Genomic DNA, 22,934 nt, shown 5'->3' with positions numbered 1-22,934 from the left:
GTAATTTCAACAGTCCATCATTTATTTCTCAAATATGTCATGTTTGCATATGGTTGTATGTAGATAACAGTATGGGGGGGAATGAACATACAATGTAAACATTTTCAAATGGACGCTAGATGACACAAGGCAGTAAAAAGAGTGAGAGATCAGAGGAACCATAGAAGTGAACCTTTGAGTGTGCGCCGGCATCACAAAGTGCTTTGAATCCAGAGTAAAGTGGAGAGGAGCTGGGGGACGACAGGATGTAGAATATATTTTCACTGTACAATATGTGCACTGGACTATGAGCATACAAATGTGCAGTTTATGCAATGTTAGTGCCTTAAAACACAAACAAACATCTATATATACCGTCTAACAACTGCTCTACGTAAGTAAACGTTATATCATCAGCACACAACATTCATTAACCGCTGCCTCTGAAGCAGCTGAAGCACACACTGGCTACAAGCTAAAGAGCAGTTTTCACATTTCAGGAGGGCAGAGTGGACGGATCTTTTTGCATAGGTTTATGATGGCTACAGTGTCCCGTTTAAAAAATACATTGTGTTTTGTTTTTACTGCTGCTTAGTCCAAAAGCACAGCTTTCACTGATGGTAAAATATGTTTCAGGGCATCAAAATGTGAACTCTACAAACAGTCAGGTACTTGTCCATGTGTGAAGACAAACCGCTATAATCAGTCCGTTCTCTTTATACAAACGGTTCTTGAGCTGTGCCTCGACAGCGGGCCGCGGAGGGAAAGACGTGAGCCGCAATTTGACTCAAAATTCCTTCTCAGAGTCATAACTCGTTTTTAGATTCGGCGTGACTTGCAGTCATTATCTCGCAAATAAATAAACGTCCAAAAGTCCCCTTAGAAATAATCAAAATCGAGGATTATCTTTATAACTCCAGGACTGGCCTGAGAATCATCACGTGTTTTACTTTTCTTCAGAATCACAGTCATCCAGCGATAGTTGTCTGTACATTTTATGGGCACATTTCAAACAGGAACTGCTAACAGCTAATTCGGCAAACTTTTAATGGCGCCAACCTGCCAAAATAAACAAATACAAACTTATAAAACGCACAACAACAAAAAACAGGTAACTACCCAACTGAGTCCAGGGAAACATTACACTTCTTGTTTAGTTAGTTTGTCTTAAGTAAGACAAATAATATTAATAAGAGTTTAAAAGTACAATAACGTGATCTTTTGATTCATATTTTTTCGACTGTTGGTTCAACGTGTTTCTTATAGTGTCAGACTTTGGAAACCTTCTGCTGGAAACCGAAATGCTCTGTTGACTTCTGCTTTAACGTCTTATGTGAATCCATTTACAGCATTATACTCAGTGCAGAAAAACGTTTTTATGGCTTTAACATTGTGTCAATAATCATCTTGGCGAACATGCATGCACCAGTTATTATACACATCATCTATGTTACAGTGGACAACAATATAATGTACCAACAATACGTTCACTGTGACGTAAACGTGGTTATAAGCAGCTTTCATCTCTACTGCAAGTCTCTATTCACAGAAAATGTATGACACTTTATGGATGCTTACAGGGAACTAAAATGTACATGGAGTATTCAAATAGGTTATATATTGATAAAAAAAAAGTAGCAGATGTGTTTAAATAACCCCTGATATTTGAATGCAACGGGACAAGAAGTGTGTGGTACGTCTACAGGTAAGATTACGGTCGAGTACCTGAACTAAAACTGAGAATATAACCTCTAGAAGTTTTGTGTCCGGCAGCAGCAACATCAACACACAACCACACACACACAACCACACACACACAACCACACACACACAACCACACACACACAAACACACACACACACACACACACACACACACACACGACTGGTTTAAAAACCCACACAGGTCAGTGACAGACAGGTAGACTATTATTGTCATGATTAGGGCGTATAAAGATGTCAACATTTACAGTAAGTAAACTCTAAAAACCCTAAAATTCTTAATATAACATTTCTCCTGTGGACAAACCGATAACATTTTGATATCAGCTTTTCATGGATTCAAACAAAGACACAGTACCTGTGAGCGTCTGGACATCACAAACGATTGATGTAGAGAAATAAAGTGAATCCTATCAGAGAGGAGGAAATCTTCAAACCGAACACCTCCTCCTGGGTCAATAAACGTTGGGACAATCCGTGTAATTCCTGTCAAAATATCCACCTGTGTACAGCCAATCCTCAGCTTCAGTATGAGGGTTTGTTCCCAGCTGAAACCACCTGGAGAAACATAAAACATGCAGGACCTATTATTAAACTGACAGGGTTAAAGGAAATATTACATAGCAGGAGGGACGTACAGTCCCCGATTGAAACTATGATCCGAGGAGCTTCTTCTGCTGGAGAGGTGTGAGAAACAGCCGCCAAGTAGACCATTGTTATTATAGTCAGACTGTGATGATGTGAGAAGTGCAGTCTTTCTAATTATGGATTTTACACTCATATTATTCAGACTAGAGATGGAAATGTTACATTTGTGACAATAATGTAACGACTCAGGTGTTATTCCGTTATGCTTAAATTAAATCACATTTATGTAACGAGGTGCACGTCTGAGATGGGCTGTGTTTTAAAGTTCTTGAATATACACCTGGACATTTGTGACCAGCACACACACCTGGTTGACCACTCCTCCTCATCCATGGAGCGTTCCCTGCGTGAGGCCCTTTGTTTCTCCTCTAACCGCTCTTTCTCTGTACTTGACGAGTCTATAAAAACACAAAGATATGAATGAAAAAGCAACTGCAGAATCACACGAGGGTTGTGTGTGTGGAAGGAATGGAGTCCGCTTCTCTCAGCGTGTTTATGTGAGGTTTGTGTTACCTATGTCTCCATTCTCCATGGCTCTGACGTCGGGCCTAAGCCGGCAGTCGGTCGGTGCCAGTAGTCTCTCCATGCCGGGCTCCAGTTCGTTTAGTGTCATGGCAAAGCTGGTGAAGTTATACATCTACACAAGGAAACACAGAGAATAAAGATCTTTGTTCATTAAGTAATACTGCAGGCTCAGAATCTGTGTGGCTATTACTATTTTTTCTGGAGGAAAAGTTCCTTCAGTGAAGACTCTTGCCACTGCGGTGTGTCAAAGCTGAATTTTATTTACCTCTAATAAAATGGGCTGGAGGCAGATATCTCAGAAACTTAGAACTTAAAATATACCAAAATACCTGCCTGACTAGATACCACAAGAAAGTTGAAATCTGTTTTATTATAAATTGGAATAATCAGCCTATAGAACTGCTTTCAGTCGATAATGGTGATGCGTTAAGAAACGTAGACATGTGCAATCAAAGGTAGTCAAGCAGTAGACCGCATGCTAGCAAACAGGGGTGTCAACAAGCAGGATTTATATATTAAATATTACAAATTCATGACAAATGTTTTATGAGAAAGCAACTGCACTCAACATGTTTGCCAGGCCTCAAAGATAAACACTACAGGTTTTGGTGAAGTTTGTTTACAAGCAAACGTTACCGGATGCTGTAACGGTTGAGCACATCTTCTTTGTGTCTTCAGTGCGAGTGTGATATTGACCTGTGCTGAATTAGCAGGCCGCGGCGCTATCCTCCACAGTAAGGCACTTCCTGGTATCACAGTCACAGTCTCTTGAACTTCTAGCATCTCATCTGCCTCCTCAGATTGAGAACTATGTTCCTACACACACACACACACACAGATGAATAAGATTATCAGAGGTGGACTAACAAGCGGAAGCTGACAGTACGTACGGTTCATATGCAAACAGCTGATTCACAGAACTACAGTCGCCACAAATTCAACATGTCTCTCAAGCAACAATGCATGTCATTGCAAGACAGTATGGATTAGTGCTGGCAATGATCTCATCATTCACTACACTTTGAACATAACTGGAACTAGACAACAGCAGTAGCACATTACAGATATCAAATACGCTTTTACCTTACCTTCTACTAAAGCCACTGCATGTTATTGTGAAAGGAAAAGATACCATTTGAGAAAAGAATTCAGAGCAATGAGTCACAGATTACGTCACGTTGCAAGACAGATAAAACACATCAATGACGAAAGTGAGAACAAACTCAAGCAGCGTTTCATCTCAGTGGAAGATCAGATATCAGTCACAACAGAATCACTCACCCGTTTCAGCTTTTTGGAGTCTTCCCCCGTCTTCTTGTCTGACTTCTTGTGCGCTTCGTAAACCTTGGGGTCCACGCTGTACATGCACTCCGTCCACTTCCCGTAGATCACTCTGTGCTTCTTCTTACTGGTTCAACAGCAAAGAAAATCGAATTCAGTTCAGAGAAAATGAATCACAACCGATGGTTAATAACAGTGTTGTTGTGATCTTGCTCTTACCTTTTGTCTTGGATATGACCCTCAACTTTGTGCAGCTCTTTCCCAAACATTCCACACGGTTTGAAGTTCAACACACACTTATCTCCAGTGCTGATGAATTAAAAGTACATATGAAAATGAATGATACAATCAGTTTGGATCTTGCAGTTAAGAATGACAGAATTGTCACTATACCTGTGGTTGACTATCTCCACCGTTCCATATTGCTCAATCCAGAGTTTTCCCAGTATGATGTTATGCACACAACACATTGGGTTGGTCCATGTGTACGTTTCTTTATGTCTGTGAGAAATCCCCAGAATCAGAAAGGAATGGTTTGATATTTTGGGAGAAACACATATTTCCTTTTTCTTGCCGAGAATTAGATGAAAAGAATGACACCGCTCGCGTGTCTGTCTGTTAAAAAGACAATTTGTTACCTTTGGTCAGGGCATCCATTTCCAGTCTTTATGCTAAGCTAAGCTAACCAGCCACTGGCTGTAGCTTCATGTAGCGGACAGATATGAGAGTAGTATCAACCTTCTCATGTAACGCTCAGCAAGAAAGCAAATAAACGTGTTTCCTACAATGTTGAACTAATGCTTTAGACAAAGTTTATCCACACTTTGTATGTAAATACGACATTGAGTGCTAAAAAATAATCAAAACAATCGGATGCAGCTTAAAAAGCACAACAATAAAGCTATTCATAACAAATAAAAAGCCACAAATACTCACTTCAGTAGCTCCAGCGTCATGGTGCCTTTGGGCTCAGCCTCCACACTTTTGCCCCAGAACTTGAGTTTCGGGTAAATGGAGCCGTGAAACTCAAACTCTTGTTTCAGAGACTGGGCATGGAAGGCACTGACTGGGGGGTGGTGGCTCACCTGCTCAGAGATCAATCTGTATCCCTCGTCCTCTCTTTAAAAAAAAGAGATTTAAAACTTGCACAAATTAATAAGAAACATTTTGGTGTTTGTCTATCATCAAGACAATATTGTCTTCTCTAATACCTTGTGAGTTCATACGTCTCCCCCAGTAGAGGGTTAAATGGCTTTCCAGTCCTTTCCCATTGAGATGCTACAGCCGAAACAGCAAACGCAGCAACAACCTGTTACAGAGACACGAAGCGGATCAGAGAAGAGCGGCAAAGAATAATCCGTTCATTGACTGATAAATTAACCCGTTAAGTCATTTTTTAAGCAAAACAACAAACATTTCCTCATTTCAGCTTCTCGGTCATGTGATGATTATCAGATTTCCTTTGTTTTATGTGATTGAAAAACTTAATATATTTGAGTTTTGGACTAGTGGTCGGACAGAACAAGCTATTTGAAGATTCACATTAGTTTATGAAAACTTAATGGAATTTCTTTTGATGTTCTGACATTTTAAAGGATCAACTACTAAATAAAGAAAATGATTGTTAGCTGCAGGTTTAAATCAGAGTGAGATCTGTTACATGCTTCTGTCCAGATATGTTTAGAAGAATGCAGACAGAGAAAGAATTACATTTAAAAAGAAATAAAATCACAAGCTCAGAGTCATCATTTATCTGTACCTGCATTCGGTCTATTGAGTCAGACAAACTGCAGACTTTGTGGATGAGGTGAGCGTGCTCCATGTACTCCGAGATTCTCTGAAGGAAGCTCAGCGGCTCGTTAAACACAACCGGCATCGCTATTTTGGACAGCTCCTATAAGAGATCAAAGAACAGACCATATAAATAAGCAGGTGAACTACCAGATCGGATTCAAAGTTGTACAAAATAGCTTACTTAAACAACTCATGCATCATAATGTTTAACTTTCGTGCAACAAATACGCTCTGCCTGTAGGACATGTTTCATATCCCTTGTTTTCTGATGTTTATTTAAACTATTTTGGTTCTTTGAGATGGCTGCAAAAAGAATAAAAAAAATGCAACTTCCAAGCCAATTATAGTCAGCTGAGCAGAGTTCAGACATGATTAGTCTTGTAGCGGCGCAATGAAAGCTGAAGCATGCAATTATTCAATTATAAACAACATGTCACTAGACCCAGAATCTGACAACAGCTTGTATATGGCAAATTAAATTGGAAGCAGATAGGACTCACCATGCCAATGCATTTCTTCAGTATACTCCACACACTGAAGTCGTTTCTGGAGATCATTTCAGCAGGCAGGGTTTTCCTGGTACACATTAGGACCATATACGATTTTAAAAAATGTGATATCAGACACAACTTTAGACCGTGTATCTGTTAATAGCTGGCAGATATATTGATTACACAATGTACTGCATTAATATACAGATATCTTTCACGGCTCCTACATGTGAGAGCATGCATAATGAACCCCTTTAGATCTTAACCCAAAGACGAATGTGGTCATGTGGTAACATGCAGACAGACAGACATGCCACACTTCTGCATGATTCCTCACCTGCGCTCCCACACTCCATTCTCCGGTTTGGCCCGCTTACTGTCAAACACCAGGGCATCTTTAAAACTGACCTCACAGGAATCATCTGACTCCAGCCCTGATGGGGACAACACGGAGGGAAGAAGGGAAAGACAATTTAGCACAAGAAGCAAAGTATATTTAACTAAATGAGAACTCTTGTCAGCATGTTCTCACCTGTCTCAGCGTCGTAAAACTCTTCCTCACTGTTCATACTGAGCGGAGAAAGTAACTGTTACTCAACAGTCATGTTTCCACCGTTGGCCTGTCGTCTCCAAGCATCAGACAGCCAAGACACACTACCTGCAACAGCACGGACTAGTTACACCAAGCAGGGCAGCTAAAACGTATCTAGTAAGCTACATGCGATGACTAAAAAACAACATCTTTCTAGCTCGCTGTCAGCAGCTCTGCTCCCCTAAAGCTAGTTATTAGTTAGCTAGCTCTGACAAGCTAACTAGCCGTTAGCATCGCTGCTGCTAAACTTTGCCCTTAGCTGGAAGGTGGGCAGCGGAGATTATCTTACGTTATCAACGCAGACACTGACACGACGATTTATACACGATTCAATGATGTATATATACCTGTGAATTCAGGTCAATGTCGGTGTTCAAAGTGACATCAACAAACGAAGAGTGTAACTGCTTATCAAACGGGGCGGAAGTGGGCGGCAAGGACACCGTGACTGACGGATGCGTCAGCCAATCACAGCGCAGCAAAGTGCGGTCTAGAAATAGAAGTCAAAGGACTTCAAGGCTGAATGGACGCGACTCCTCAAATTAATGATTAAAATAACAATTATTAACTTTATTTATAGTGACTTTTCAAAACAAAATGTTTTAAAGTGCTTTACATGGTTGAACCAAGATCCAGACATTTCAGGACTGCAATGAAACAATAAAATGTAATGAAATACCCAACAGCAATATAAGATAAATACAAAAATAATAATAAAATAGATAAGACCTGTCATTTGATAATGGATTTAAAGGATGTCACTGACATAATTATATATACTTATGGTTATAGACGTTAGGGGTTATATGGGCAAAATGTACGTGCAGATTCAAGGTTCTAAATAAATTAAAACCCATATATTCGTAAAATCTCACTACAAATGCCTTAATTTCATCATCATAAATGGGAAAATTAACGATAATTTAGGGTAAAATGATCATGTCAGCTGTCTGAAATATACACTCATTGAATATTTTTCAGTGACTTTCTAGTAAGGTACACTATATTAAAAAAGCTATATAAATGATCACTAATTACTTTTTAATGTGCTGGTGTTTATTGATTGTATACTTTCTACCTACTTTATTTTATATTGCCCCAACTTGTGAGCAATCTTGTGTATCTCGACACACCTTCTCTCGTGTCCAATGAGTGGACAAGGTCTTGAGACAACAGTAAAGAAAGATGCGACTCAATTAAAACTCTTTGAATAAACCTCTGTTGATGATTGTTGCTTAAATTAATTAAACTTGTATGTGTGTTTGATCTTTCTGGACATTGCAAATAGATGGAGTTAGCTGGGACTCTGTGCTACAAAAACACAGGATGCTGCCTGCTGAACGCAGCTCAAGTTATCCACAAGGTGGCAGATTTCTACTGTGATCAGAAAATAAAAATAATTTAGAGATTTAGGAATTTATTTAAATGTATTAATTTATAAAAAATAAAAATTGGGCGCAGCAGTAGGCTTTGGATATTCCCAGTCTATGTATTTTAATTAATAAAGGTTTATTATAAGCCTAAAAAAGGTTTTTGGTAAATATCTACCTTAGGCCTATAAACGTTTTGACTGTTTAAATAAGTAAATATTAAAGCTAATAAGTAAACAATTCAAGCTGCTGATTGTATAAATAGATAGTTGATGATCAGTGAATAATTAGAGAGTAGCTTTACTGTTTTTGTCAGGTATCCAAAGGAGAAAGTGGAAACTGTCGGCAGCAACATCAATTTAACGGCATCAAGTCACCAAGAGTCACGACAAGACCGGAAATATAGATTTCTAAAATAAAAGCGCAAATGATCAGTTGGCCTCCATGAGAGATGCTCAACATCGTTTTTTTATCAGCAGTTACGGTCAATTGATACTTTTTCGCATATTTTATTATTAATGGATATGTTTTACAATTATTTTACAAAAAGCAATTGTCTCAACATAAAGTGTTTGGAAACATTTTCATCAAGGGTCAATGGATTCATTTTATTTTGGAATGTTTGACCGGATGTTATTAACACGATGCGATAGTCAGACACTGCTAGGTACTTTCTGTCCTCTTTTCTGCGCTCATTTTGGCAAAGTTTTAGTCTCCAGGATGGAGAGCAACCAGACGGATGTCTTCAGTAAGCTTTGAGCTGCAAACTTTAAGCCCTTTCAACATATTTGTGGAAACATCATGATCATCTTCAACTAAAAAAGCTGCTATTTTTTTCCACCTGAGAAAGAAGAAGAAGAGAAAGAGAGTCGCGATGAACAGAGACGGGGACAAAAGCGCAAAGACTTCGCTCCGGAGCCAGAAACAACCCAAGGCGCAGCAGCAGGTTCCTGTCCAGAAAAAGAAGAAAGATCCGGCTTCAAAAGATGCCCTAAGTGGCTCTCAGTCATGTGAAGCACTCTCTGAGAGGGAGGTGAAATCGGCGGGACTGCAGGGAAAACGACCGGTGAAAGTGTCATCAGGTGCCACAGTGGAGTGTCCCGGCGCGCAGAGGAAACTGTCGGATGCCAGCAACGCTTCCGAGGACCTGAGCAAAGACTCCGGCTGCCCGTCCGGGAAACTTTCCTCCTCAGACAGCAGCTCGGAAATATCCGACTGCCCCTCGGAAGGCAACAATAAGCGCGACTCTCCGAGCAGCGACAATGATTTAAGCTGGATAGACGGTGGAGCTTATTTGTTCCCGGACAGCGAGGGGAAAGGCGACGGGAGACTGTGCGTAAAGGTGCCTGCTGGAGCGGGTCTTGGTTTGTTTAACTCTACGGGGCCGTTTATGGATCTAATGATGGGAGAGACAACCGAAGATGTTGTCCGGGAAGTGGAAGATTTGAGATCAGAGAACGAGTATTTGAAAGTAAGTTTAATCCAGTTTGTTTTATTTATTTTTAGATTTTAATTCTATTTGCATTATATTCGTGTCGCTTATATGTCCACAGGTGTGTGGGTTGGTTTGTGTGTCGCTTCTTTGTGAGATCTATAAGAGGGCCTTAGACTCTGAACACCAGAGCAGATTTTCTTGTCAGTGTTCATTAGAGAGTAAAGGACAAGTGAGGGGAAGGTCTCGTGCAAGAATCAAAGTCACGAGTGACATAAATGATCTGTGGCACCATCAGTAGCGTTTCCATAATATATTGAAATAAAACTGCCTAATGGAAAACAAATAAACACGTGAAAACGTTTGAAAAACAAGACTTTCAAACACAAACTAACAGCCTTTTTTATTGGTACAATTAAATGCAGGGACTCATCTGTTTGTTGCCATTTATTTAGATAATCCAGTGTATGTAATGTGAGTTGTGGAGAGTGCTGTTTTAATGTGTAAGACTTTGTAGTCACTACACTTGAGCATTATCTTGTATTTGGAGTGAGAGGAGTGAATAAGGAGTTTAAAAAGTGGGAAATAAACCAACGAGAAGGTCCACTTGGAAGGTTTATTCTAGTTTTTGGGTATTTAAAGGTTTAAAATCGAAGCAGCAGAGATCTTTACACCATTAGAGTATACAACATTACGAAATGGTGTGACATATGAATAAATCAATAAGGAAATACAAAGAGACAGTCAACAATAACATAGTATGCAAAGAAAATTCATTCTTTAAAGTCTGGAGCTTTTGCTGTCTTCCAGTGTCTTAAAATAATTGGAAACTGTAATCACAACCACCATAATTGGAAATGCATTTTGATGTATTTGCTATTTGACGTTTGTCCCTTGAGAGTACAAGTTGTTTTTACTGAACCAAACCATCCACCAGGACCACAAATCTGACCCAGAATGGTTCTAACTTTAACATTCCTATAATGTGTGGGGGAAAAAAAAATCTAAAGTTGTTGTATTTCTGTGTTGTTTGTCCCAGGATGAGGTTGAGGAGCTTCGCTGTGAGATGCTGGAAATGCGCGACATATTCCAGGAGGAGGAGGTGTACCAGCTGCAGGAGCTGCGGCTGCAGCTGGAGCAGGCCAACAAGACCTGTCGCATCCTGCAGTACCGCCTCCGCAAGGCCGAGCGCCGCAGCATCCGAGTGGCTCAGACGGGGCAGGTGGACGGGGAGCTGGTCCGGAGTTTGGAGCACGATATCAAGGTCAGAGGTCATTACAGTTAGTCATCATGACATCTTCCGGCCTTGTTAAAGGAACAGTACATTGCTGCCAAATTGGCTTTTGACTGAATCACTGCTATTCCGTGATTGTTTTACTCATACGCACGGAAGGACTGTAACCGTTTGACAGCAGCCTGACTCACGACTGTTCACCGTGCTGTAAAATGCTTCCTGCTGTTCGTCAGGACCACAAAAATTTCATTAGTTGGAAATGTATTCATCATGCATCCTGTTTTCTATTTTTGTTGTACCATGGTGTAATTATGTGGTGAGTTGTTCTACATAGGAAACATAAATGCACAGTAATCTTTAGCAGAATCATGGCAGGTCAATCGCTCTGTTGACTTTGTGGTGGCAGCCAGACTCCGTTTCTCTGAGCCGGGCTGCGTGTGGTGGTGTAGGATTCAGCCTCACCCTCTCACCCCCTCATACACTCATATGGTAAATTGCTGTCATAAGCATTTCCTTGTAAAGTCTCTTTTACAACTCTGGGAAGGAGGTGAGATCTGGGCCAAAAGATTTTTTCTACAACAGTTTTGCCTGATTGGAGCCAGAGCTCCAGAGCCTTTTTTTGAAGTGACATTTCTTGTTGAAAAGTTGATCAAACGACTACAACAAGATGTAAAATGAGATGCAAAACAAGACAAAATACTACCACACATAGATGCAAAACGACCATAAAGAGAAACTAAATTTAAATGAACTCAAAATGACGATCAAGAGAAGTAAAACAACCACAAAGAGACGGAAAACGACAACTAAGACATGCAAAATGGCAACAAACAGACGCAAGACAAACACAAAGATCAGCAAAATGACTACAAAGAGATGTAAACAACCACTGCATCTCATTAGGGGAACTAGTTGGTCTGTATGGAAATCTGATTTTATAATCCACTTATTGAATTTGGCAAAGGTTTTACGCAGGATGCCCTTCATAACCCAATCACAGTGCCCGGGGGTAGATACATGTTTTGGTGGTGGGTGAGGCGAAACATACAAACTCAGAACAGACAGGATTGAAACCGAGACTTTCTTGCCGTGAAGTACAGTCTCTTTGTGGTCAACCACATAAATTTACCACAAAGAGACACGCAAAATAACCACAAGAGAGGTTATGCGTCTCTTTCAATCTTTAGGTCTTACACTTATGTTGGGGGGGGGGGCTTTTGCATGTCTTTTCCCAGGTGGCTCATTTTTTCATAATCTGTCCATGATTTACCTGCTGTTGGCTTTGTTTACAGGTTGCTAAGAGTGTGTCCCTCCGGCTGTACAACGAGCTGGAGGCGGTGCGAAAGAAGGATTCCCAGTTGGAGTGGGAAAATGAGGCGCTGCGCGAGAAGACTCAGGAACTGGAAGTGGCCAAGCAGGTGTTACAGGCTGAAGTGGAGAAAACCAGAGAGGTGCGACGTTAAAGCACAACATTTAACATTAAAGCCCCCCCCTTCAGTCAAAAAATGAGTTTAGCTTATTGTTAATTGACTTGCATGTTTAAGAATGAGGAAGAGTGGGAATTTTTATGTCTTAAATCAGGTCTGCAGGAGATCCTAAATAAATCTGTTTATTGGGCTAAAAAAATTCAGCCTAAATCTTGTCAGAAACATAAGCTGCTGCCACCGACACCCTTCACGAGCCTCCATCCCTCTGGTCAGGAACCCTCCTCTCCATTTCTGCTACTACACAGCTGCACCCGCCCCAGCCAGTTGTCACCCTCATCCCTCAGTCACCCTGATGTCAGCTGACACATGACCCGGGTGCAGATCAATGATATGAGAGGAGGGCATGGCCAGCAGCTGCCTGGTGCCTCGGCAGGGTGAAGCCGCCTGGTATGCTGAATCCTGAACTTCAGGCACAGCTGATATCCTCACAGAGAAAAGGGAGAGAGAGAGAGAAAGAGAGAGATTACTAAAATAGACTTGCATTCTCCCTTTCTGTTCCTATTAAGACAGGCTAAATCTGGATCAGCGTGTATTATGGCATTCAAAATGTTTTTTGTGTGGCTACCACACCCTGACTCAATTTCCAGTCCACTCTCCTGCCTCGATGGCTCCAGTGATAACGGCCGTGCACTTCAGTGACACGTGTGTGGTTTAATCCAGGATTCGGTGCTTTTGCATGAGCTCAGTCTGGCTTCAGAGGCAGCTGCTAGTCCCTTTGATCCCAGCAGGGAAATCCACTTAGATTACCTAATCTAGGGGCACAAAACACAGTCTAGATGGATGTGAAGGAGGATGAACATTTCAGAGATTCACATTGCAACTGGACTGTCTGTGACCCAGTTCGTGGGACTTGAATGGTGATTTAATACGGTCAGGTCACAACACAGCTGCAGATGCTTGAACAATGACGAAACCATAAATGACGATTAAAACTGCGCTTTTATTGTAAAATGCAACACGAATGACAATTTTCTAGTTCAAGAAATGCAAAACGTGTATTTTCATCATGCATATTTCTTACTTTTATCACATTTTAGGTCACCGCTTACAGGAACACTGACCTTGAATTGAAAACACAATGACCCACTCCTTATTTGTGTTAGCCACTTCTAGCCTGTAGAAGATGACTATAATTAACACTGTGACATCCTGTCTAGTGTCTGGGAGCGAGACAATGCTGCCAGAGAGAAGTTCACATTCCTCTCATGCTCAGACTTACAATAAATTCACACATGCAGAGGAGGGAAGGACTTGAATGTGAGAAAAAGTTTGAATCGAATCACACCGTGGACCATTATCTAATTTTAGGTATCTGTCAAAGTAGCACAATATCATGATGTACAGTTTAAATTGTATTTTTTTAAAGAGATTTTGGGAAACCTTTCTTGCAGAGAGTTAAAAGAGAAGATGGCGAACACTCTCACGTCTGAAAGTGGTATCCATCTTCTCCTTAAACTCTGAGCGTGAAATGTAGAACTGTTCCTTCATCTGTATTTGTATATTGAAGTATTCCGCTGAGCTTTAGACTTCAGCAAGATTTTTGTACAGTCTCACAATCTTGGAAGGCAGTAGTGATGCTCAGATTGCAGTTATATCTCAGAAGGTGCAGCCAAGTCTATTCATCAATTAACTTTAAGAAATGGCTTTTTAAAATCGCTCACCGGTGACAAGTTGCTCACTTGGATATGTTTTTGTACGTATTGACCTCTTCATAAACCTCTTGGCCGTGTTTGTATCCCTCAGAGCACTCTGAAGAAGAAGAGCATCCGATCATCAGCCAGTAGAGCTGAGAAGAGGCTCTCTCAGCAGATTGAGGTTTGATATGTTTGATAATCACATCTGATTTTAATTTGTGGTGGCACCAATGAAACATTGCATGTTGCAACCTATATGTACCTATCATCCCCAGAAAGATATTCACTGTTGTTTGTTTGCTTGAAGGATGACAGTGCAGACCTCAGGTGCCAACTCCACTTTGCCAAAGAGGAATTAGCTCTCATGTGCAAGAAGCTCACCAAGTTGGTATCAGAGAGCGAGGGCATGCGCGAGGAGCTGGCCAAATACCACTCAGCCTATGGCGACATAGACTCAATCCAATCGCCGCAGGGCAAACAACACTCCGCCCACGCCAGGGAGGCGGGGGTCAAAGTTCACCTCAAACTGGTGGAAGAGGAGGCCACGCTCCTGAGCCGGCGAATTGTTGAACTGGAGGTGGAGAACCGTGGACTGCGAGCGGAAATGTGCGACTTGAGAGAGAAAATGGGAAGAGGAGGAGGTGAAGAGGAAGAAGAAGAGTATCGGGATGTGTTGGTGGAAGATCTGTCAGCTTCCACACCGGTGACGGACAGAGAGAGAAATATTAAAATAGGATGCACATTGTTCGAGCAGGGTCAGGACAAGGAAGCAGAGAAAGGTAAGAGTGATGCTGAGACTTCGTCACAGACTGATGGGATGATTACTGCCCGTCATATCACTCGAGAGCGTCCTGTGGGTGGTGAGTGGGACCCTTCAGACAGTCATGAGAGTGATAACAACAAAAAACCCGACAGAGGTCTCAAAGGCATGACGGTGACAGACTATGAAACTCTTCTAGCTCTAAGAGATCATTCCAGCATTTTGAGTTCAGCGATCCAGCTCCTGACGACGCCACCAAAAAATGGCCACAGCGTATCTACCTCATGTGCTTTTACCTCTCCGACAGAGGTGGACTTGAATGACAAGGCACATAAGATATTGCCACCTTCAAATGAGGCTTTGGAGCTTGTACAGGCCATGCTGTTGGCTTTCATTGGGAGAGTGGAGACGCTCCTAACAGGAGAAGATTTTGTCAAACTCTCCGTTCACAAGGACGGACATGTTTGGGATTCCTGCACTGTCTCCCTTCTCTCTGAAGACTGTACAGATCTTAACCTCCAAGAGTCACCAAGTAAGCAGGAGTGTGTAGAAGACCTACGCACCTCAGAGGTTAAGGAGAGAGAAAAACAAATGAGACAAACAACTTTGTTTCAATCGGACCTCATTCACAGCTGCAGGGACCCAAAAATGCGACTGTGCTTGCAGGTCCTGTGGATCCTCCATCAGTGGTGTCAAGTTAAAGGACCCGGGCTGGAGGGAAAAGAGGTACAATTAAATAAGATACTTAAATCAACAAATTGTGTATTTTTATATATAAATATATTTTTTATACATCTTCATTTTTTGATTCAGGGTAAAGACAAAACCATGTACGCGCTGTGGACGTTGTTGCAAGACCTTGGTGCAGAGCTCCGGGATGAGCAGATTGAATTCAACAGTGAGGCCAAGTGTGCGCAGGGCAAGGATGCTGAGGTAAGAATCGTGTTAACCCTTCAGGCATGTGTCTCTCCTGCTGTGTGATGTCTTGCTGATGATCTGGCTCCCGGGCCACACGTCCTCCTCACACTCAGTTCAACGGGCATCATGAAAAGATTCATGCCAGAGTATCTAGGCTAATCTCTTGTAGGGGCTGCAGCCAAACAGGACATGTTCAAATCTGCTGCATGAAAACACTCAACTGATTCTCTGCATTGTCCGGACCTTTGCATGAATATAACGTAACAGCTCCTTAAATATTGTTTCCAGCTGCTTGGTCAAATGCAAATAGAAAGCTTTAATGCTCCAAAGTAATAACCACTGAACTATTGATGTTTTCTTCGCACAGCATGACTCAAGATCTGCTTTGAAGGGCCGGATTTATTTCTTCAATGGTGTTTTCCCTCCTTATTCCACTGGCTAGACTGTAATCCCTCCTTTCCTCTAAGGCACATTTAATACGCATGAGTGCCAAATAGGGGCTGTCGTTTAATGTAATTGAACCCAAACTTAATGGTTTATGGTGTTATAATGTCAATACACAATATTCTAATCCTCACAATACAAACTAAATGATGTGAATGCTCGCAAGTCGTAAACTGGAATCTTTCCAATTTCTACCATCAATCCCACATGACATGAACGCTGCATAATGTTTAGCCACACCATATTAGTTTAGCATGTTAGCATGCTAAGGTTGACCAAGTAGCACTAAACACAAAGTGCAGTTGAGGCTGATAGGAAAGACATTAGTTTAGCAGGTATGTGGTCATAAACAAAAGCATTGAACAAATTGAAATTTTGACCTGATGGGGATTAAGACTCAGAGGATCATCGAGGTACCATTAAAGTCTGTACAAAATTTAATTTCAATCCATCCAATAGTTGAGACATCTGAGTCTGGACCATAGTTGCGGCTCTACAGGAAAATATATTTGTGGCATCATTTACAAGTTCAGTAACTATTTATTATTTATTATTTGGCTGGTGTGTGTTTGTCTCCCTTTGCTCAGTGTGGCACCAGTGGTGTTTTTGATGATGGAGCTGACAGGTGAGTGTTTTCAAAGTGTTCACATCTTAACCATTTTGTTCTTGAGGTCACTGGGGTTATAATACATTCATTGGCTGTTTTCACAGAATGAGCAGCTCAAAAGCAAAAAGACTTAGGCGGCAGTTTTCTCCACGCGGCTGTAAGAGAAAGAACTGGTGCTATCTGAGCCAGGAGGCTGCCCAGCTGGACCAAGAGGACCCTGTTAAGACGTGGGACCATCTAATCATGCCGCTAAGCTTCCCTGATCTCGACTTTGAGCGGATGTCCATGGAGAGGAGCCACACTGCCCCAGAGAAATCTGCCTTCCGCATCTACTACAGCCCCCCGTCAGCTCGCAGAGTCCAGCTGGCTCATCTGAAGCAAAGCCCCGTCACAGACAAACAGTCTGTCAACTCTGGCTCTCCGTGGTGCACGCCGCCAACCTCCTTCTCTCCGCTCTGTCTCGGCTCATCTGCTAACCTCAGCGACGACATGAAGGAAATGACGGCCAGCTGGAGGCAGACGGTTCAGGGCAGTTCACAGGAGAAGAGAGGGAGATCACAGCAGCGGTGGGTGGACGTGGCCTGTTCAGGTACTCAGACCCAGATGAAGCCACAGATGGTGAGTGTTGGTCTGCAGACAGACGGGTCAGTCACTGTGAGAAGCAGTCCATCCCGGGTCCTGAGCACCTCCCTGGTCTCCGCCCGCCTACACCACATCTCCACCTCACTGGACGGGGGACCAGGCAGAGTCGAGAGGGCCAGAGCCTCCACCTCCTCCCCTAAATTTTACCGGAGACATTCCATATCCGGTGCATCCTCTCCCCCCTCATCCACCAATTTGAGCACCTCCTCCTCCTCATCTTCATCCACCTCCAGAGATCGAGCATTGTGGAACCAGAACCACCAAAGCCACACCGGCCTCACATGGAATCGACAAACCAGTAGCAGATCCTGTCCAGGACTGAACCACAACTCTCTGAGCAGCGCCAAGTCTCCCAGCAAACCTGGAGGTGGCAACCGTTACGGCATGGTCACAGAGTTCCTGCGCAGGGTGAGCGGCCGGGCAGAGAAACCGGTACCGGGGTCAGGGCCGAAGACAAAGAACGGTCTGAAGAACCTGGAACGTGTTCCAACGAGGCCCCCCGCCGCACCGCTGCACAGGAACGACAGCGTGACGAGGATCGTCAACCAGAGGTTCATGAAGCAGAGAGAGGAGAAGGGGAGCAGTCTGAACCACGGTGTCCGACACAGCTTGAGTACCGTCACAGCAGAGGTGAGTGTAACAAACAAAATGTCTGATATCTGATAAAACACACCTGCTGCTGAGTTAACAACATCTATTTGCTCTGAACAGGACGGAAACTACGACCACAGCTCCAGCAGCACCCTGACCTTCTGCTTTGCTCGGCCATCTCGCTCCACCCAGAGACAAACGTCAAACCAGAACAAACTCCACCGACACAGATACTCGCCTCCCTCGAGTACGGCTGCAGACTCCAACTGTGAGTGAACGGGCAGAGAAACAGCAGCTATTATTGATACGTCTGGACAGCTGAGAGCGGTCAGAGCGTCAGGGAAGGGAATTTAAAATGTAATCTTCAAATGTAATTCCTGCTGTTGAACTGGGAGAACTGGTAAACCGTATGTAGGATTTTTAAGTTTTCTAACTCAGTCATTGTGTTTTCTTTTGGTGCAATGTATAACCCCTCGTCTCCTTTAACACATGGGCTCAATGTGGATTTCAAATACAAGAAACTACAATGTTGCTCAGCTTAATTCCTATTTACAACTTTAAACTTGATTCAATTGTACATTGAAAATTACCTTTATATTATCTTTGTAGTATTTTGTAGAGAATAACCTTGTTTTATTGAATAAAGATCTAACATCTCAATAACAGGATGTATTGAGATCATTTCATCTACATCTATGTCTTGGCTTCGGTCACACCTCTCCCTGAAATCTGCAGGAACTTGTTTACTCTGCAGTAATCAGCTGCTTCAGGAGGGAAGCTGCAGGCTGTTACGTCACATGCTCAAAAAAAGAAAAAGTAAAAGCTAAGTAGTTAATAAGATAAGATTTCCTCGCCTGTCAGCAGCGTGATCCATCCTTTCTCTCTCTCTCTCTCTGATTGTGTGACTGTTGACTTTCACTGTCTCTGAAAACCTGCAGCCAGCACATGAAAGTTTTGTTTTGTAACGTTGTGACATACCTATATATTAAACATTAATAGATGTAAGTTCACATTTTTTTGGAGCTGAAATATTTTGTCTCCTCTCAGTGGTCAAGGAATGCAGGATGTGATACGTTGCAGTACTGTATCGTACCTGAAGGGGCGCTACAGCTGCAGCTCTGCCCTTTATGTCAGCTGTGTTCCAAAGCCGGAAGTGCTTCTCTGCTCTCCGATATCTACGCTTCAGATGAGATGATAGTCAGTTTAAATTAATGTTGAGTTAGCTGTTAAATGGAGTCTGTCTTCTTGAGGTTTGATTCTTTTGACTTCGCGGCTGATGGCCGGTTTCAGGCCGGCCTGAAGGGTTTGAACACGTGTGACAGCAGCAGAGAGGAAGCCAAACATCTGGACCTGAAGCTCTTCTTTTATAACAGGTACATGTATGTGGCATCTGTGACTGTATCAAAGTACATTTACTCAAGCACAGTACTTAAGTACACATTTGAGGTAGGCCCACGTGTAAGTGACACTTTTATTTTACACTACATTACGGTTTCTCCACTTAAGTTGCATTTATTTAACATATTTAGTTACTTTACAAACAAATAAAGAGCTTCTAAATTTTTTTAACTAGACTGGGCTTATAAATTACCCTACAACATATACAAGTACAGCTGAAATAATACGTATTCCTTATATTTATTGTGTCTTATTTCATTTTCATAATTTTGAGGATTGGACTGTCTGGCATTGTGAAGGCATAACTTTGAGCTCTGGGTCATTTTTCACTTTTTCTGAACAAACAAAAAAAGAGATTGTGAGGCTTTTGCTCTTGCAGAGATACAAAAGCAGCAAATTACACATTTTACAAATCTCCTTTTTCACAGTTTATCTAAATTCAGGTGGAAATACCTAATGTATAAGTACCTCACACATTGTAACTGTACTGTGTTATATGTTGTGATCTTGATGAGGAACTTAATGTTACAATACCACAGAGAATGAAGCCGTGTCTGTCATTTCCAGGTTTGTGGAGCCCATCGACCGGACTGGCTACAAACAGTGGAGCTCTGCTTCTCCTCGTGTGACTCCAATGGACGGTGGTGTTGAGCAGCTGGAGCAGCAGACACTTTCAGACTCTGAAATCAGTGCGAACCAGACGGCAGAAACATCTGCAGAGACGGAGGTCAAGCCGCTTTCCTTTGCGGAGGTGATGCGACTAGTTCAGGAGGGAAAGGAAGTTCCCGGAGCAGCAAAACCTGACATAACACCAACCAACCAGAGTCCCACTCCTTCTCACATGGAGAGGAGACTGAAACCCTGGGAGACATCATCTGTTTCAAAGTGACCTTTTACTGTGAGATAAAAATGTATATATTTTAATAAAGATTCTGAAATATATATACTATATGACATGTTGTTATAGCTAGGACTGAGGATTGAAAAGTAAAGCAGCAACAAGCGCTGAAAAATAATTGGATGAGCAGAACTCATTCAAATCACTCCACAGGTCACATCCGGTCACAACCAGTCGCATACTTAATGTAAATATGAGAGAATGTAACCCAAACTATTCTGTTTACCTTCAATTGTCCTTTCTCACTTAGATTACTGTGGAGAGTCTGACGGTTCACATTAAGTTTAATAAGCTTCCAGTGGTGGAATGTAACTACTTAAGTACTGCATTTAAGTAAAATGTTGAGGTACTTCTACTTCATATTTCAAGACAATTTTATGCTACTTTATTCTTCTGCTCCACAACGTCTGAGACAAATATTGTATTTTTACTCCACATTTATAAACTGCTTTAGTTATTAATTTGCAGATTCAGATTTTTTATTTTAATAAAAATGAACTATTAAATGAACACATTCTTAAAGGGGTACTACGACCATTTTCAAAATTCATACAGTACACTTATGATCTACGAAAACCAAAAGTATTAGTAAACATGAACAACTCTCCCAAATCCAAAAACTACATTGCAAAGGATATGAATATTTCTTCCACTAATGCAAACTTCTGCAAATGTACTGTACTGACAGTGGTATATAGAGGTTATTAATAGATATAGAGAACTAGTAGGACATAAATCTTTGCTTCGTGTTGCCCCTCTATACCTGAAAGATCTGTTCAGGTGGGCTTCACATCCAACCACTAATGCACAAAAGCCCTGGAGGCTGAGGAGCTCAACATGAAGCCACCGATTTTCTTCCACCACAACAAACTACTGTATATACTGCAGCATTGTGAAAAACAATGTTGACCTCTTGTGGTGGAATAAAGGTGCTTTCAGTGGTAACCTCAGATACAGTCTATAGTATAACATAACATGTATAAAATGATTGATACAAAGAAGCAGAAATTATGCAGCTCAGATTTTATTTCCATCAGCTGACGTAGCACCAACCTCCAGATGAACTGAAGTTCCTAATTATCTACATTAAGTTGGACTAAACTACATGAATATAATGATTCAGTTTTTTTTTTTTTACTCAAAGGGGTACCAGGGCACTTGATCCTGAATTTATGTATTTAATTAATCACCTCAAAGCAATAAAACAAGTCAAAATGATAAAAGGAGAAAAAAAACAACAATGTCCGCCCATAAAAACATGCAGCACTGGTTCAGTTCATGCCTTGAGTATAAAATCACAAAGGCCATTTGTTTTTTTCACCAAAGAAAAACGCTTTACATCGCACTCCTCTACATCTCTTTGTCATTTCACTGAAACAAGTAAACATTCAACACACAGCATAACAACAACCTACAAGAAAAAAAACCTGTTTTTGCAGGTGCCAATTAAAGGCAGAGGTAAAAAAACAGCAAAAACTTTACATGCAAAGTTAGCACTGTTAGCGTAGCACCATCAGGAATCAAAAGTCCCAAACAATCAATGAGGTAAAGGTGTCTGTCCATCGTGCATGTCTGTGTGTAACTGCACAACAAGCAGTGAACAGATGCAGAACAGTGACGTGTGGTCAACCACCGGGAGACGAACAGTGATTCAAACCGAAAAACAGCACCAATATCTTCACTTTCAGTAAAGCAAACATGATCCATTCAAACAAAACAACAACGCAGGTGAGCGTTAGATCGTCACACCTGAACAGTACTGTCGATGTTTCAAGAGAGTTATAAAAGCTGTCATTTAAAGAAAGATCAACATTAAGAAATCAAAAGCACAGATATGACACTCATGCAAACTAACAGTTTATGTCTCACTGAGATTAAAAGGACGACAGTGTTTTTTGTGTGCACGCTACATTTAAATTATTGCGGTTAACAAAATGTGTTAAAAAGTTCTTACTTTGATGATAGTAGTAAATAACGATTGCATTCGTTACCGGATAATCTGCAGATTGATTTCTTGATTAATCGATAAATTGTTTGGCTGATAAAACATCACAATGCAATACCATCAATTGTCTTGTTTTTGTCCAACGAACGGTTAAAAATCTAAAAATATTAGGACCACAAACAACAATTAGTTTCATAATTATCATTCTGAAGAATATTTAGTCCTAATAGTTTAATACTTGTTTGGTTTATGAATTGTCTAAAGTCCAAGATGACAAAGAGAAAAGTTGGACCAGACGTTGATGAAACACAAAGCAGGTTATGTGATACACGTGAGGGCCGACTGTCTTCACCAAGCTCAAGGCTCGCTGCTTTGTTTAAAGTTTAAAAGACCCCCTTTAGGTTATTTGAAGTGATGGTATTGATGATTCCCCCTTTAGGTTATTTGAAGTAGGCGCTGGTTTCTAATATTTATTTTCATAATTTCTAAACATTTTCTCTAATTCTCTAAAAAAAAAAACTTTTTTTTTATTACAATTTATTA

General features: G+C 41.4%; 3 protein-coding genes across 4 annotated transcripts; 2 read left to right on the top strand and 1 right to left on the bottom strand.

The window, feature by feature from the left end:
- Position 1: 1 nt before the first annotated feature.
- On the bottom strand, positions 2-7,479 carry LOC116382274 (oxysterol-binding protein-related protein 2-like). Of its 2 annotated transcripts, none has more exons than XM_031845197.1 (14): positions 7,379-7,479; positions 6,972-7,097; positions 6,777-6,873; positions 6,449-6,524; positions 5,914-6,048; positions 5,366-5,463; positions 5,091-5,273; positions 4,548-4,655; positions 4,374-4,463; positions 4,155-4,281; positions 3,510-3,689; positions 2,862-2,985; positions 2,656-2,746; positions 2-2,258 (listed from the first exon to the last, which is right to left on the bottom strand). In XM_031845197.1, exons 2-14 carry the CDS (start codon positions 7,006-7,008, stop codon positions 2,156-2,158), a joined length of 1,449 nt encoding a protein of 482 aa, XP_031701057.1. In that variant the 5' UTR covers positions 7,009-7,097; positions 7,379-7,479; the 3' UTR covers positions 2-2,155. The 2 variants fall into 2 exon arrangements, with proteins under 2 accessions (XP_031701057.1, XP_031701058.1); XM_031845198.1 differs by having other exon boundaries at positions 3,570-3,689.
- Positions 7,480-9,275: 1,796 nt separating this feature from the next.
- Positions 9,276-18,426, top strand: LOC116382606 (protein SOGA1). Its single transcript, XM_031845793.1, has 9 exons — positions 9,276-9,872; positions 10,873-11,097; positions 12,360-12,518; positions 14,298-14,369; positions 14,496-15,674; positions 15,762-15,881; positions 16,898-16,935; positions 17,022-18,189; positions 18,271-18,426. Exons 1-9 carry the CDS (start codon positions 9,276-9,278, stop codon positions 18,424-18,426), a joined length of 3,714 nt encoding a protein of 1,237 aa, XP_031701653.1.
- Positions 18,427-19,313: 887 nt separating this feature from the next.
- On the top strand, positions 19,314-21,049 carry LOC116382453 (uncharacterized). The gene is made up of 2 exons (XM_031845513.1): positions 19,314-19,523; positions 20,116-21,049. Exons 1-2 carry the CDS (start codon positions 19,381-19,383, stop codon positions 20,435-20,437), a joined length of 465 nt encoding a protein of 154 aa, XP_031701373.1. The 5' UTR covers positions 19,314-19,380; the 3' UTR covers positions 20,438-21,049.
- Positions 21,050-22,934: the final 1,885 nt, after the last annotated feature.

This window comes from Anarrhichthys ocellatus, unplaced genomic scaffold, assembly GCF_004355925.1.
Source record: "Anarrhichthys ocellatus isolate YVR2014 unplaced genomic scaffold, GSC_Weel_1.0 scaffold5, whole genome shotgun sequence".
NCBI lineage: Eukaryota > Metazoa > Chordata > Actinopteri > Perciformes > Anarhichadidae > Anarrhichthys > Anarrhichthys ocellatus.
The sequence above is the reverse complement of the archived record's forward strand: the minus strand, read 5'-3'. Positions and strand labels throughout refer to the sequence as shown.